The sequence below is a fragment of the Stegastes partitus genome, unplaced genomic scaffold (genome assembly GCF_000690725.1).
Source record: "Stegastes partitus isolate 25-593 unplaced genomic scaffold, Stegastes_partitus-1.0.2 Scaffold306, whole genome shotgun sequence".
In the NCBI taxonomy this organism is placed as follows: domain Eukaryota; kingdom Metazoa; phylum Chordata; class Actinopteri; family Pomacentridae; genus Stegastes; species Stegastes partitus.
The window spans coordinates 237,720-254,209 of record NW_007578037.1 but is presented as its reverse complement, the minus strand read 5'-3'; the positions used below and the strand labels follow the sequence as shown (position 1 = coordinate 254,209).

At 38.9% G+C, this 16,490-nt stretch overlaps 3 protein-coding genes across 6 annotated transcripts in view; 2 read left to right on the top strand and 1 right to left on the bottom strand.

Moving 5' to 3' along the window:
- The window catches only part of pigp (phosphatidylinositol glycan anchor biosynthesis, class P), a 6,722-nt gene extending 4,300 nt beyond the window's left edge, over positions 1 to 2,422 (top strand). For both annotated transcript variants that reach the window (XM_008283302.1, XM_008283303.1), the window contains exons 4-5: positions 599 to 717; positions 1,966 to 2,422. In XM_008283302.1, the coding sequence (XP_008281524.1) occupies positions 599 to 717; positions 1,966 to 2,096 (250 nt within the window). In that variant the 3' untranslated portion in view covers positions 2,097 to 2,422. The remainder of the gene's footprint in view (positions 1 to 598; positions 718 to 1,965) is intronic.
- A 1,511-nt stretch (positions 2,423 to 3,933) lies between these two features.
- LOC103358367 (putative nuclease HARBI1) lies at positions 3,934 to 6,485 on the top strand. The gene is made up of 2 exons (XM_008283298.1): positions 3,934 to 5,080; positions 5,787 to 6,485. The coding sequence occupies exons 1-2, from the start codon at positions 4,393 to 4,395 to the stop codon at positions 6,215 to 6,217; spliced, it is 1,119 nt and encodes a 372-aa protein (XP_008281520.1). The 5' UTR covers positions 3,934 to 4,392; the 3' UTR covers positions 6,218 to 6,485.
- LOC103358368 (protein tyrosine phosphatase receptor type H) overlaps positions 6,402 to 16,490 on the bottom strand; it is a 13,918-nt gene continuing 3,829 nt past the window's right edge. Inside the window, exons 4-19 of one of the 3 annotated variants that reach the window (XM_008283299.1) lie at positions 16,163 to 16,432; positions 15,287 to 15,538; positions 14,470 to 14,739; positions 13,929 to 14,186; positions 13,498 to 13,728; positions 12,525 to 12,797; positions 12,186 to 12,279; positions 12,041 to 12,091; positions 11,760 to 11,841; positions 11,522 to 11,612; positions 11,324 to 11,394; positions 10,989 to 11,123; positions 10,729 to 10,851; positions 10,351 to 10,511; positions 7,369 to 7,504; positions 6,402 to 6,874 (exon numbers count right to left, since the gene is read on the bottom strand). In XM_008283299.1, coding sequence (XP_008281521.1) covers positions 6,746 to 6,874; positions 7,369 to 7,504; positions 10,351 to 10,511; positions 10,729 to 10,851; positions 10,989 to 11,123; positions 11,324 to 11,394; positions 11,522 to 11,612; positions 11,760 to 11,841; positions 12,041 to 12,091; positions 12,186 to 12,279; positions 12,525 to 12,797; positions 13,498 to 13,728; positions 13,929 to 14,186; positions 14,470 to 14,739; positions 15,287 to 15,538; positions 16,163 to 16,432 — 2,627 coding nt within the window. In that variant the 3' untranslated portion in view covers positions 6,402 to 6,745. The remainder of the gene's footprint in view (positions 6,875 to 7,368; positions 7,505 to 10,350; positions 10,512 to 10,728; positions 10,852 to 10,988; positions 11,124 to 11,323; positions 11,395 to 11,521; positions 11,613 to 11,759; positions 11,842 to 12,040; positions 12,092 to 12,185; positions 12,280 to 12,524; positions 12,798 to 13,497; positions 13,729 to 13,928; positions 14,187 to 14,469; positions 14,740 to 15,286; positions 15,539 to 16,162; positions 16,433 to 16,490) is intronic. The other 2 variants (XM_008283300.1, XM_008283301.1) reach the window with 2 other exon arrangements.

Here is a 16,490-nt window from a genome sequence, read left to right as displayed (position 1 = left end):
TGCATATTACTTCATTATTGTTATTTTTTGTACTTCTTTCTGTGTTTTTGGATGCTGCTGTTTAGAATAATTTCCCAGGTCTGGCATAAATAAAGTCTATTCTATTCTATTCTATTCTATTCTAATTAAGGTCGTATTAACCCCCCAAAGAGTAGATACTGGGCAAGATATTTTTCTGTAGTTTACCTTCATACTCCTGAGCACCGACCCAGTGCAGGACTCTGCTGTGAAGGTGGAGACATGCGGCGGTGGTGTGTCTGCAACAATAAGAAATAAAAAAAAATTAAAATAAAAAAAGATATTTGAAGAAGCGGCGGCTGGGACGTAGGAATGGCGGCCCGCCGCTCCTAAATGAATGTAGAGGAAACACTGTATTGTTTTTATTTTTATTTTTTTAATTAGATTAGATTAGATTTTTTAAATTTACATTCAGCCTTTAAAAATTCAATTAATAGGTTGTAAAAGTAAAATCTGCAGTTAAATGTCATTTGTTTATGCCTCTACGGCTCCTGGAGAGCCTGCTGGTCCCGCTGCTGGAAACACTGGTCCTACATAACAGTTTTATGATCATTTAACTCGAACCTTTTATCCTGTGCAGGTATTGGGCTCTTGCAGTGCCGATCTACCTGCTGGTGGCTTTAACGATCTCGTTGCTGCTGCTGCTCGGAGTGAACTTCAGCAACACAGCCCCACTCCACTCTGTGGACAACATCACAGGTAGGAACATGTGCCAACCGGTTAACGAAGTGGAGAAAATTCTGCCAAAGGTCGACCAGAAAAATGAGCAGAAAGTCTTCTTGAGTCAGAGTCTGGTGCTAAAAGGTTTAATTTGTCAAAAGGCAGCAATACGGACAATTTAGAATCACCAATTAACCTCAACATGGTTTTGGACCTTGTGTGAGGAAGCCAGAGAACTCAGAGAGAACCCACGCTGTACGGGGAGAACATGTAAACTCCACGCAGAGAGATCCCGGGTGTGCTCACTGGGACGCGAACTGGTGACCTTCTTGCTGCGAGGCAACAGTGCTACCCACTGAGCCACTTTGCAGCCCCAGCTGGGACATGTCTTAGGGAAAATTCTCCTGGTATCATGACTCAGCTTATTGTCAGTTTTTTCTAAGTCTTCTTCTGACCTTGACACCGACCTGCAGGTTTTTCATTACTTACATCACCACTACAGGGAACATTACTTCTACCCTGAGTGTTAAAACACAGATCCTTCACTGCCTCTACATTAGTCAGGCCGTGGCTAATTGAATAATTAGGTTGTAATTCTTTGTACTTTATTTAATCTGAGCAGATGGAAACTTTCAGTCGTTGTTTACGCTTTCCAATCAATCAATAAATAGTAAGTTGTTCAGGCTGCACTCTGGGGCTCTACTATAAACGCTGTCACGTTATTGAAATTTGCAGCAGGTCCAACCCACAATTTTTACTGTCATGTTTATGGTTTTACAAATTTACACCGTCCTCCTTCCGGGACGGTCACACTTTTAAGGACATCTCATGTGGTAATGCTCCATGAAATGTTTTAAATCTGTCACACAATAAACATTGAACTGAAGCAGGGCTTTTTTTAAAAAAATTGCAATATCTCTCAGAAGAATTACAATCCAATGTTTTTCCTAAATCGTTCAACCCTACTGGTTAGGTAAAAGTACAACTCTACCACAATGATACGTATCATGTTACCGCCACACCAACTACCGCTGTACAGTCTTTAGTGCTTCAGGGACATTTTTTAAAAGTAAGAAAATTAAATATTGTGATTATCTAAGAATGTGCTAAAGGGGAATAAACAAGGGAAAGCTGTTTAAAAGCTCGATATATACTTTGCTGTATATTATAATCTTATTATATATATATATGGCAGTTCTTCTGTGGTATCATCTGTCTTGACGTGATGTGGTTCCAAACTTTCTGATCCCAACATTTACGTTATGCATCGTCTCCCTTCTGTTACAGATGTATATGCACAAGGCCAGAGGACAGAATGCACCCGTAAGGGGGGAATACCTCGACTGAAGGACGTTTCCATCAGCGAAGTCAACAAAATGTTCTATTTATCACCTGAAAGTGGAGCAAACACAAACTGATTTTGCTGTAGGAAGAAGAGGAGTGAAGCTGCTGGAGGATTTATCGTGTTTATTATTTGTTTAGAAAAGATGCATTGTGCTTTATTTATTTTTCAAAAAAGGTCACAACATGGGAAGAACATATTGTGAATCTACTGAACTGATTATTTTGTTTGAATGCTTTCCGTGTATATTATACTATATTGGGCCAACAGATGTGCTGCGTGTTAAGAGTACGTGCTGAATGTGATATGACAACATCAGGATGTGATTCTCATGATAACTTGTACACTGGATGAACAAGAGAGTATTTGATTCTACACAATAAATGATACAATTTATATATATATATACATTATTTTGTGCAAACACACACAAACACATATATATATATATTATACTCAATAGAAATAATGGAGTTATAAGGGAGGGATTCTGACCTCAGGGTCCACGTCTGTGAAGGAGTAAATTTAATTTTGCCGGAAATGTCTCGATTATTCCCGACAAGGTTAAAGTTTCACTAGACAATAATTGTAAAGTGAAGCAGTATAACTGTCAAAATGATTGTGTAAGTCACAAGTAGAGCACAAGACGCTTACAATTAAGATACCAGGTACAAAGATGACTATATTTAATTTGTTATAGTATCATATCTACTATAATCCTAAAAACCTTTATCTTAGACAGATAGCATTTTAGAAATTGTGTAACAGACTTTTTGCTGATAAAGTTTTGAGTTTGGCATCACTTGAAGAATGTCTAACTGTTTTTATAGAGACGGGAAATCAGCACGTGTTCCCGGCTTGTGGAGAAAAATGACTAAACAAAAAACAAGGAGGAAAGTAGAAGTCGGTGAAACGGGAGGGTGTCGTTGTGAAGAGACACCTAATTCAGCACAGGTGCAGCCTGGTGCTAGTTGTTACTGAAATGGAGATCATGTGAGTGCAGTGAATGTGTCTTAAGTTGATTGTAGTAAAAAGACGCTCGTGTCTGTAAGTTCCTGTGGTGAATCAGTACTCCTGGATCTAACTACACCATAAGGTTCCACAGCATTCAGTGCAAAACCACCAGGTTCTGAAACAGGGTTCTCCCCCAGACTATCAGACTGATAAACTCAGAAATGTTCTCCTCACTCGCTTCTATAACCCCAGCTCTTCTACAGCTGTATAGAGTAAAGTGTAAAGTCTCCAAGCATCTCTGTAAGGTTATAGAAACACATACATCAGGGGATGGGTACAAGAACATTTCCAAGTCACTGCATATCCCTTAGAGTGCAGTTGATTCCATTATTAAGGAATACAGGCTTTTGAAAATCTGCCTTGAGCTGGCTGTCCTGCAAAAGTGAGTGACCGTGAAAGAAAGAGGACACCCAGACACCTACAGTCGTCCTCAAATGTATTCACACCCTTCCATTAAATAAATGGCAAAACTCACAATAGTCACCCAAATAACTGAAAACTGAAAAAAGTAGTAATAAATAAAAAATTTGCTAAATTATAATTTAGTGAAATTAGACATTGCCTTTCAATTAAGGTTGAAAATAATTATTTCAAAAAATATATATTTATCCCGTACAAATTAGAGCACTTTGCTGATGAGCAGTGGACCAAAATCAACATACCTGTCACCAGGTGCAGAAGTCTGACTGAGAGTTACAGAAAACACTTGATGCAGTAATTGGCTCAAAGGGTTGTTCAACCAAGTATTAGTTTATGGGTCCCATTGTGCTTGTTTGCTTGTTTTTTTTGTTTTTGTCTTTTTTTTTAATATTTCTGTTGAACCACAATTCAAAAGCAATGTCATGATTTTCATTACATTTTCATTTATTATTACTTTTGTCAATTTCAACTTATTTCAGTGACAGCAGTTTTTTTTCCTTCTTTAATGGGAGGGTATGAATAAATGTATGTAAGAGGATTAAACAGAGTGTGTTGAATGTTAATAAGCAATAAAAAGGGAAAACCTCCAGTTAACTGGGCAGCAAATACTGCCAGTGTCTTCATGAGTTTGCTTAACTGAAATAATTTACAAGTTTCTTTTTTTCATTGAAAAAATGATTAGTATTTTTTTCTGTCCTCTGCGTGGTGATAACAGCTCTGATTGTGCATCCAGGATACTTGCTTCTGCACTTTTTATTTGTCCAGTAGGAGCAACACACAACCAGCAGGGGGCAGCAATGCGCCACTGCGGCGTTTAGTTTGTCACAGCGCGAGAAGAAGAGCAAACGGTTTGAGCTGTTTGGCTAATTTTTGTGCGTCCTCCAGCAGGTTTTGTTGGTCCTTCTGTCATGTGTCTAAACGCTGTGCGGTAGCGAACCATGGCCTTCCCTGTGCCGGTGTGGCTGGCGGTGCAGGACGAGCTGCTCGGACCCGGAGAGGAAGACTCTGGTGCCCTGAGCTGTTTCGACAGTTTCGACGAGGAAGCTTTGTTCCAGACGTTCCACCTCACGAAACCCTGCATCGCCTTCGTCGCCGACGCCGTCCGCATCCGCATGAGGACCGTGGCTCCGAAGAAGCCGCTCGTGTCCGTGGACGCGATGGTCATGGTGGCGCTGGACTATTACGCGCACGGAGTCTCCACCGCCGCCGTCCTGCAGAAAGTCGGGCTGACTCAGAGCGACGGTCCCGCCTCCGTCGTCGGCGCAATCTCCGGAGTCATAGCCGGGATGTCCGACCAGTTCATCTCGTTCCCGCTGACCAGGGACGCCAGAGTCAACCTCGCAGCGAAGACCGAGAAGCTGTGCGGGATCCCCAGAGTGCTGGGAGTCCTGGCTCCGGCGCACTTCAAGATCAGAGCTTCTCCGTACGAGAAGGACACGTTCAGGTCGTTTGTGAACACTCAGGGTTACACGTCAGTCGTCAGTCAGGTCATATGTGACTCCGATGGAAACATACTGAGCGTTGAGAAATGCTGCGTGGGCAGCACGTGTGAGCAGGAGATGTGGGACTCGTCGTTCAAGGGAAGAGAGATGGAGGAGGAGCTGCACGGAGCCTTCTGGCTCATTGGTAAGATGTGAAGAGGATGCACAGGGAGGTGAATGGGACGGAGACATGTGATCATAAAGACGCGACCTGCGGTTTGGTGTCAGTGTCCTCTCTGAGTTACAGTAGACACAAGCATGACCTTATTGCGCAACACATCTGTAACTCTTATGACTCAATGCCACCAACAGCAGTGTGTTACAACCAGATAATACCCACATTTTAACAAAGAAATCTGAATCGAAGGGCTGCTCACTAACTTTGTACACATTTCAAACGTGACACAGTCGACTGAGCAGGCCGACTTTGCTCAGTTACCAGGAATCTTCACACTCCTTTGGTTTTCTACTCAAAATGCTGCTCACGACTTCAAGAATGGATTCATATTCTGAACATTATCACATCACAGCATATTATGCAGCACAGATATACAGCAGCCTCTGTTTTAACGTTCATTGTTGCTGGTGGAGTGTATTTCCTGCCCAATGTATAAATATCTGCACACATCAAGGATGCACATGTGCTTTAGGGGAAGGGTTGAGCTCTGAAACCGCTTCATCCTCTACTCAATGAAACACCAAAGTTTCACAACTTCCGTGTTCAGTTTCTGGCAGACTGCAAGACCAGTTTGCAGCATCAACAATCCAAACTTTATCATTACATTCATCTCTAGTATTTAAAGATATTACATAGCAGGCTGACATTCTAATGCTTTGTTTCTCTTTTAAAGGTGGGACCGGCTACCACTTAACCAAACATGTCTTGACTCCTGTGTCGGAACCTGCAAATGACAACGAGGTCCGCTTCAATGAGGCCCACGCCAAGATCTACAGTGTCATGCGGTCAACGCTTGGCTCCATGAAGAGGCGCTTCAAGTGTCTGATGCAACTTGGTTTTGCACAAGAAGGCTCTTTAAATCAAAAGTCAAACATTATCAAGGCATGCAGTGTGCTGCACAACATCGCCAAAAAGTTCTCTGTCCGTCCTCCACCCCCAGCTGGTAAAATCGAGCCCCTGCATGCGGGCAAGCAGCCTTCGGTGCCGACAGAGATCAACGCTGAGGCCCTCAAAGCCAGACAGCAAGTTATCGATGATTACTTCTCTGTTGTTTCCAGTAGTCAGGACACAAAGAGCAGCAACACCACAGAGGAGGATGCGTGAGCAAAGTGCTGTGTTGACCTGCTTTAAGCAGCAAGCAAAGAGGATCATCAGCATGATGACACACTTAAGAGCAAAAACTGGAAGCAAAACCCAGCTGATACTCTGAGTGTGAAGGAAGTTGCTGTTGTGGTCTGTGCAGTTCGCCACGACTTGGTTTTTGACTTGTTAAAAGCACATTCATGTATTTTTGTGAACATATTTTATTTCTTGTACAAGTTATCGTTTTCTATACACATTTCTTATTGTTATTAAATGTAATTTTAAAACATTCCTTAGTCATCTGTAATGTTGTTTCCTCACACGATAACAAAAACAGTAATAATAATCATAGTATATATTTCACAGAAGAGAGGAACAAAAATGTAAAAGTTAAATTAAAATCTAAAGTGTGCTATGCATATACGGTGAATAGTTAAGATGGTGATTTTTTTGATATTGCATTTACAACAAAATATAGCATTTAAACATCAGAATTAGTTTGTCATTTAGTGCAAATAAGACTGAGTGCAGGATGGATACTAGTTTGTTTTAACGCAACTGTTGGAGTGCAGTAGCATTTTCATATATCAAGTCTACGTTCTCATATACGTTATCTTCAGGCTTCTGATATGGCAGCAGAGAGTCCACGATGCACTGGTGCAGGAAAACATACTGCGACTGAAAAGAAATTAACAAAAGTGGCTGATCATTTGAAATGCAAAACTCTTGGGTTTACAGTGTGTACACACTGTATTTTGACTGACGCTTGTATGCAGATTTGTCCGAGTAAGGGTTTGACGCTTCAGAGTTTCACAATAGTGTGGGCCAAGCCTTTGCCTATCTCTAATTTAGCAACACAGCAAATAGAAATGTGTACTTAAACAGTGGTTCAGTGCAGTTCATAGCTTGACTCAAAGCAAGATTTGGGTTTAGACTAAAAAGCAGAAGTGCAGCATGTGTTTTTATACTGTCCTATACTGTTTTTGTGAACATTTCTGAACTGACATGTTCATACAGGGACTTGTAAACAACAATCAGGACATTAATCTATTTTAAAAAGTCAACTATTGACAAATATTCAAGCAGACTGACTTTTAGTTCAAATGCTGTGTCACAACAAACCTAATTGTTACCGAACGACAGAAGTGATATCTCAGCCTGAGATAACTTACCTCTGTCTGCACCATGTGTGGACGATTCAGTCTCATCTTGTGAACAAACTCTTTGATGCCCACTGCTCGTTCTTTCTCAAACTCCTGGAGCAGCACATCCAGGGCAATGATAGTGCCTGTCCTCCCCACTCCAGCACTAAGAGAGAGACAACACAGCACATAAGTCATCATAAGATAGTCTGTGTGGTTTTTCAATTCATTAAAAAAATAAAATAAAATAAAATCATCTAATACTGACTTTAGAAACTTGGGTCTGTCCCAATATCTACACTTGTAGTACTGAGTGGACGAGTGTATTCAATGATGGAAGGATACAAACACCTGCACTTGATGTACTTGATGCACTGTGATGAAGTAGTATTTAGAGGTAAGTGTATCCCATAATTCACCATGTTTTACAGCATCGCACAAGCCCAGCTTTAGTGCAGGCTGGTTTTGACCGCAATAATCAACACATGCCATGAAAAGGTTTAAATGTATGAAATGTAAGATTCAGTGTGAATATGACGAGTCATGTCCAAATACTACAAAGTCATAGCAAATTTCCATATGGTTTCTCTTTGTTATGCCACTGGTAAAACTAGCACTGCGTATCAGACCTGGTCGACATAAATACATTGCTAGCAAACATGTCTCATACCAAGAAAATACATCAGACATATAAATAAATGTAATACTCAAATGCTGTCTTTTCCATGTATGGTAGACTTTTGTAAATATTGCTATTTTATGTCTTTGCTAATTGTATTTCTCTTCTCAGCTCCTGAGTTTGTCTTTTTGTTGTCTTCTAACTAACTTCTAACTAATACTGCATTCTTGATCCTAGTTATTTCTTCCAACAAGTCATCTGAGCTAGTTTGTGCCATGTACAGTATTTGTATTTGTGAGAGTCACTGAAGTGTGTCTTATTGATCCCAAGGACCTTTACTAGCTCACCACATATAACTGCACTAAGCTATTCATGTTGACCCACCCTCTGGACACCAGCTTTTAACCTTTGGATTTGTTAACCTTCACTAGTTTTCATATAAAAGTCCCCTGGGTCAATATCACTGTAACGTACATTTTGGTGTCCTCATCAGAATCACTAAGTTATCATTAACATGCTATAAAATCATGAAAAGGTTAGGTGTTATTACAAATGTCCATACACTGACACACAAATCAGTATAAGGACAAATTTCTTAAAGTGTCTTTCACTAATTTTATCCCATTTTCCTTGGTTGGGTGTATCTGTTTGTGTTATGTCCCACATGCTGGTCTGCTAACTTCAAGCAGTGTAATGAGACATTAATGACACAAAATGAAAATACTTTTAAAATGTTCTTATTGTTCTTACCAAGTTCATGGGTACAAGAAGTCATTTTGATTATTATTTTTTCTTTTTTTATAATTATATTTAACATTTTGTAAACGTCCCTAAAATTGCCGTCCACCCTGTCATCATGGGGGGATTGCCCCTTTAAGAAATCAATGGGTTTAATCAGTGACATCACCATCCCAATTTGTCTTTCTTCAATGGCGGTTGAAAAAACTGCTGCAAGTACAGTGAGTTTCTACACCTACATTTCCTAATTTTCACTTTATTGTGCTTGTAGTTAGAGGATGTCAAGCTTAACATGTCCACTCTGTCAGACTAAAAGATAATTGATAGAAAAACTTTTCAGAAACTCAAAATATATTTGAAGAACAGCATGTAATCCACTTCAACAATCAATCACTTTGCAAGTTGATGGTCCACCATAGATGCTAACTTTAGCCAAAAGTGTCCACCTTGTCACCAAGCCCCACATGACAGGGTGGAAATGAAAACGAAGCATACCCAGTTGTTATCATGAATGTGGGAGGGCACAGTGTCAAAGTCAAGTGTATGCACCAGAATGGTGTGAACAAGTTCTTTTGGCCAGGTCTACAGGTCCATGGGAGGACATTAGTTGGTACCATGATGGGCAGATACTCTTCCTGATGCCAGAACCACAGACACTGAGCAGGCACTCTCAACAGATCAAGCCATCTATTTGGAAGTATGTGGAAGAGCAATTACAGTAATGTAGAAGATTGATTGGAACCCAATCAAGGAAATATGTGAATGCATTAAAGCTGAAGGGAGTGACTAAACTGGTCTGTCTGGACAGAAGACCATGAGGAAAGTTCACTCACTTATCACTTGACTTTCCTCTAATTTCATTAATTCAAGTCTTTGCTGGATGCTAATTGTTCATTTCGTTTTGAGTACAACTAAACAAGAAGCAGTGTGTGTTTTAGGGCATTGCTTCATTTGTGATTGACCAGTCATTAGCGTTCTGCTGTTGGGAGCTCTGTCGATTCTGTTTCTAGCAATGTTTTGAAGGTATTTTAGTAGTGATGCCAAAAGCTTATGAATGTTCAGAATTTTGTTTTGTAATGTTCACCTTTGTTCAGTTAGCTGTCAGTAAATGTACTAATGTCAACAGTTGACACATTTTTGTCCACCCTGTGATGTCACTGTCCACCATATCACTTTTCTGTTTAATGAAAATTAACAAGTTATCTTCACAAGTTAGTAAAACCTTTTTACATTTTCCTTATAAACGAATCACTGCCAAATAATACTGCTTGAAAGACAGATCAGATCACTGTTTTCAGAGATTTTATTTAGAAAAGAAAATGCAACTATCACAGATTCTTTGTAATCACTGTGTTATAAAAATGTATTCAGTCTCTTCTGACTTTGTCCCTGACAGGGTGGACCTATTTTACGATTTTCTCATACTTTATCTGCTTACAGTAAATTCATAAAAAGTGTGGGAGCTCGACCAACGTGCATTTACAACAGCCTAAGGTCAACTTTACACAATGGATATAAAATTGAGTGGAAAATTAGAACTTTTTGGGGGAGCAATCGTGATGTCTCAAAGGCACTTTCTGGTGATATTGACCCCACTACATATGATATAGATTCCCTCCCTGCATGTCTAGATTTAAAGCAAACTTATTCAGTACCTGCAGTGAACCACAGTCGGTGCTCCAGTTCCTTCGTTCTCTATGTGGCGTCTCATCAGTCTTCTGAAATTGATCAGGACTTCACTGCCCTCCGGGACTCCATGATCAGGCCAGGCAGTGAAATGGAAATGTTTGACTGAGCGTTCCTCTGAGGTGTTGCTCTGTGAAGAAGATTTATATAGAGGAAACTTACGACCTGTTGCTCTCTATCTTGAACCTATTTAGTGCTTAATAAATGATACTTAATGTGCCCAAAAATCATTTAATATTTTTCTATGAATTGTGATTTATGCTCTGACAGATAGTTGAGTTATTCCGTTATTTTGGTTTACTTTGTCAACTAGTTATACCACAAGGATTCTAAAAAAGATTTCGTACACGTTTCACACTAAATTCCCTCAATGCCCAGTTAAGTTCCTGTTGTTCGGATCTCATGGTGACCGACAGCTCTCCGTAAAGACGAGGCTTGCTGTCTGCAGGCCAGTATTGTTCACACTTGACCTAGGAAAAGGAAACATAAACAAAGAGTGGCACCAATAATCTTACATTGGTATCACTTCAACAACAACAGTAGCCAAATGAGCAAACTGCCATTCAAATCTAGCAATAAAACATTTTCACATTTTCCTGAGACTTACCTTTCCACTTTCAATGCAGTTGGTTACCATGACAATGCCTTTCACTCTTTGTTCCCAAATCATTCTCCAGAAATCATTGACGGTGGCGGGTAGAGGACCTTGAGTGGCTATGTACTCTCTCTTGCTGTTGTAGCCCTGACAAGAAGTTAATAAAGTTATAAAATAATCAAATACACATGCTTATCTTTTATATGTCCTTGACTGCGCAAGCAAAAAAATTCTAGTACTTCCTTCTACTAAGTTTGAGTCAACATTTTTGTAAGTTCCCTACATAGGAGTGCACTACAATAGAAAAATCTGTATTAAAGGCTCGTCTCTTTCGATGTAATACCTACTGGCATGTAATTTGCATTAATGTAATCTGAGGTCCCATTTGATGTAGATAGCTTCACCCGACACCAGTCATCTAAGATGAGAAAACAGAATAGAATTCAACTGCAATACACCAGAGCAGACAGCACTAGAGCCAGTGGATTTGTTTCATTTCTCGAGTCTGCATTGGTTCTACCAGCACGGTCAGAAGACTGACTTACATGGCAGCACATTCTTAAAACGATTCTTCACTTTGTTCTCCGGTAGCTCAGCAGTCTTTTGTGTCTGGTTTATGCCAACAGGAGCGAGGCCCTACAAGGAAGTTGCCAGATAACATTACATGCAATTGAGAAGAAGGCAAAATGGAAAACAAATAAAAACCAAACTATTTTAAGGTCTGATGCAAAAATAGGAAGACACAGAGAGGAAGAACAAAATATTATAGATGTTTTTATGCACCTCATATTCTTCGCTGAAACCTCTGTTATCATCCGCATTTAATTTTTTGAAGTGGTCTGGGAACTGTGCTACTGGAATACCTCTGAAAAAAAACAACAACAAAAATTGGTATCATGTCTCTTTGTATTAAAATAATCAATCTTACAGGATATTTTGTAAGTGGTAAATACAACTAATTCTCCAAAATATACCTCAATCTACAAGATCCAGATAATGTTTTTACGACATTGTGGGCGACTGACATCTTAATATCATAAACAGATCATGAGATTTATACTTACTTGCTCTGTGTTTTAGGTAGTTTGGATCCACTAATGAATGACTTTTTTCTGCTGTGGGAATGATCAAAAGTTTCACTGATTTAGTCTGACAGTAAATTTCAACAAGATAATGCAACTTTAGTATTGTCACTGAGGCAGCACCAACCTGATAAGATGTGGTCTTTTAAAATAAATGAAAAGAGCCACACAGACCAGGATACAAAAAAGCAGCACAGCAACTACTGACCCTGCAATGACTCCTGCAGGAAATAAAACAAGGATTAACTTACAATAGATATCGAAACAGTCCCTGTATGGACCACTTTGACATAATCGTTATTTGAATTTTGTAATGTAAGAAAAAAAAAAGAAGAAGTTCAAAGAGCTAAAACATGACACATAACTGATGACAAACAGCTGTTAATTAAGGTAAAAGTGTAAATATATTGTTGAAATATTATATCAGAAAAATCACTAAAATTGTAATATAGTGACTTTTACTCACCCCTTGGATCAGTAGAACACTGAAAAACAAATGGTTTAGAACTCCTTACGTCCCCAGACAATACATTTAAAGATACTTGATATGTTTTGGCAGGTTGGAATCCCGATATTATGATTTCCTGTTCGTCGTTGTCATCATTATGCACTGTGTGAGTTTCCCCAATCACGTTCACCTCCACTAGAGTCCACACACCAGTTGGAGAGCGCCACACAATCTGGACAGAATAACCACTTGCCCAGTAATTACAATCAGCTCTTGAAAGGGGAGAAGGAACTAGATAAAAACAGGAGAAAATATGCAATTACACTCACAAAAAACAAAGCACAGAACAATGATGTCAATATTTGACTTGTCAAAAAAATACACATTGAAAGTTACTGTAGACACACAGATTTCATGAAAAGTGGGGCTAATTTTAAAATCTTCATGCCACTGTGGAATAAAAACTGCCTTGTTTTAAGTTCAAAAATCAATAGTCCATTTACACAATACTGCCACTTAAGGGATGATAGTATTGTGTTTTAACAACCATTCATTCAAATTATTACTCAATCTGCAGACCCAAACCTGGGTACTACTTTTTCACGTTTTATAGAGCAAGTCATTTATTTTTTAAATAAAAAGTAATCAATTCATGAATTGATGATAGAAAAAACAATAAATACATTTTTAAAAGCTGCAATTCACATAATAGTTTCGAAGCATTTTAGATTCTATTAATCTGTGGTACATGAATAAATAATATACAGCTGCACAGTGCTCTGAAGTTTACTTTAGAACAATTACTTGGTTGCAAGGGCACAAAAAACTAAACAAGTGACATAAATTCACCAGACACTTTCACTTGTAATATGGTAAAATGCTTTGAAATCTGTAATCTTGAAGTACAGTTTGAAAAGTATCATGTCCTTTACAGTATTATGACAAAAACGTAGAGAAATCATAAGTCATAGTGGGACCGATTTGTACTTACGAACTATTATGTTGTGGCGACACTGATTAAGTGGTTCGGGTGATGTTTCATACTCAAGAGATATCCCATAGGTTGCACCCGATACAAGGCCAGTAAAAGACACATCTCTACCTCCAGGACTGACATAAGTTTGCGAATTGTAAGTGGCAGTAGCACTCGTGAACAAGCCTTCAACTGTTCCTTGGATTGATGAGTCAGTAACATGCCACTTTACACTGGCACAGTCAATGGCTGAAATGACAAAGAAGATTATTGCAGACAAGAGCCTTTATTTGTAGATGTTAGCACAAAGTCCAATCGAAAGTATTGCAACATGAGTTTTACAGAACAAGGCTTGTTGGATCTTTGCAAATTTATGTGTGCAACAAAATTTTATTCTGAGATTGCAAAACAGGTTGTAAGAGTGTATCAGAGAAGAGGCCTCTATATACCCGTTACTGTGCTGCCTTTAAATGCAGCACTGTTGAGTCCAGAGAACACTGTGATCAGGCTGAATGCATGCTCTGCTCCAGGCTCAAGAGATGTGACTGAATGTGATATAACATTCGAGGATTGATCTGGTGTCAGTGTCTCATTTCTTCCATTCATTTCAAGCAAGTATTCCCAGTCTGGATTCACATTGTCCCACAGTAGCGTTACGTTGGTCACTGAGCGATCAGTCACACGGACAGAGCTCACCATTGGAGGAACTGATGAAAAGAGAGACACTTTTACTCTTCACAAAACTGAAATGTTACATTTGTTTGACACTTTCATTTGGAGTGGAGTTACTACATGTTATGAAATGTAATGTTAGTCTAGTTACTGCAAACATTTGCAAAGTAAAAGTCTAAATGAATGCATCTGATTTACTCAGGCAGCATAAGAAGATAGCAGATGTTTGAGACGTATTTATATATGCTGTTCTCATTGTTCTGTCTCTCTCTCTCTTTATATAAAGTACATACAAAAGAACATTCAGAGATCACCCACCTGTCACAGCATCAAAGGTGTGTTCAGTGCTGCTGACTCCCTCAAACACAGTGAAGAGAGTGAAATTGTATTTTGTCCCAGAACTGAGAGGAGAGACCACGTATTCTACTGATGCACCTTGAGAAGATGCATCAATATTTTCTACTATGGGTTTTCCATTGTCATTATATTGTAGGGTGTAATCTAGGATGTTGTTGACTTTGGTCCACTTCAGAGTTATACTGCTTTCATTCTGGTCCTCCACCATCACGGCTCCAACATTTGTAGGAGCTGAAAAGAGTTGACAGTTTCATTTTAGAAAAGAGTTGATTGTGATGTTGACTTTTACCACACTATCGTTCATCATTAGTATTTACACCGGTCTGCTCTATAATCCAAGAAACACAGCCATGTCACCAATTACAGATAAACAAAAAGGATTTACAAAAGACAGGATGTCCCTAACTGACTAATTTGATGTTACTTTTCGTAACTTTTGATCCACTTAGTCATACTACCAGAGCAACACACGTGTGAAGAAAAAAAAAAAAAAAATATATATATATATATATATATATATATATATATAACTCTGATTGTTCCAGAGCTCTGGTGTCATTATGTTCAACTAATTTAAATTTGTGTGTGTTATGAGGAGCTAGGAAATAAAACTACATGAATAAGGAACTGCTACTAATTAATTAAATTTACAAATAACATGCAAAACAAAACGTTGTGGTTGTTTAATTAAAAGTGAGAAAGATTAAGTTTCATGTATCAGTGAGCCAGTCAGTCCTGGATCATGTTAAAGGTCTAGATCAGAGAACAGACATCTTACCAGTGACTGCAGTGAGGCTCACTCCGCTGCTGCTGACATTTTCAAACACAGTGAAGAGACTAAATTCATATCTAGTCCCACTTGTCAGATCTGACACTGTGTAAGTCACAAGTTCTGCTGGTAAAGTAATGTTTTCCTCCTTGCCATTCACTACAAGTATATACGTGTCGATGCCAATCACTTGTTTCCACTGCAGAGTTATACTGGTCTCAGTTTGTCCAACTGCTTTGAGCTCTTCAGTGTTACGAGGAGCTGAAATGTGAAAACACAAAGAAACTGTTACATTTGATTTTTTTTCTTTTTTTAAATGACAGAATGTTCCCCAACAAAATGATGTATTTTATCAACACATAAAAACTTTCATTCAGTTCCAGTAGTTTAATCAGCCATGTTTAAGAGTATTAAGTAAGCAGCAGCCTCCTTCTACTGAGAAGCTATAAACTAGACATCATAATAGAGCTCTGTTCTGGCTCTTGATGGCCAGTGTCAGACATAAAAATACTTTACTTGCACCTGTAGAGTAGTTTACAGAACTGCTTCTGAAATCTAAACTCAGTCAAGACATTGAAATGGATTTAAATCCAACTTGTGAGTCCCGAGATTCCAACTTCATGTCTCACTGATGCACTAACGGTTATCACACTTTCATTGCACACTCGTGTCTAGTTGATGAATCCCCAGCAAAATGTACTGTTTGCATATTGTTGGGGTTTTTTTTGTCAGCTAAAAAGTTCAATTTCCTTCAATTAATCACAATAAAAACTAATATGTGAGTAACAATACTCTACCAAGAATCTAAATACAGCAATTTGTCTGATGAATTGCATTTAACAAGTAAAACTTCCATCTATAAATAAATGTTCAGGGATCACTCACCTGTCACAGCATCAAAGTCGTATCCAGTGCTGTTGACTCCCTCAAACACAGTGAACAGAGTGAAATTGTATTTTGTCCGATCAGTCAGAGGAGAGACCACGTGCTCTACTGATGCACCTTGAGAAGATGCATCAATATCTTCCACTATGGATGTTTCATTGTAAACATATTGTAGGGTGTAATCTGGGATGGCCTTGACTTTGGTCCATCTCAGAGTTATACTGTTTTCAGTCTGGCTCACCACCGTCACTTCTCCAACATTTTCAGGAGCTGAAAAGAGTTGACAGTTTCTGATTAGAAAAAGAGTTGATTGTGATGATGATTTTTA

Bases quoted from the DNA above. Each gene is read 5' to 3' on its own strand.
- LOC103358367 (XM_008283298.1), top strand. From the start codon at position 4,393: ATGGCCTTCCCTGTGCCGGTGTGGCTGGCGGTGCAGGACGAGCTGCTC. The intron at 5,081-5,786 runs GTAAGATGTGAA...TCTCTTTTAAAG, and splicing joins CGGAGCCTTCTGGCTCATTG to GTGGGACCGGCTACCACTTA.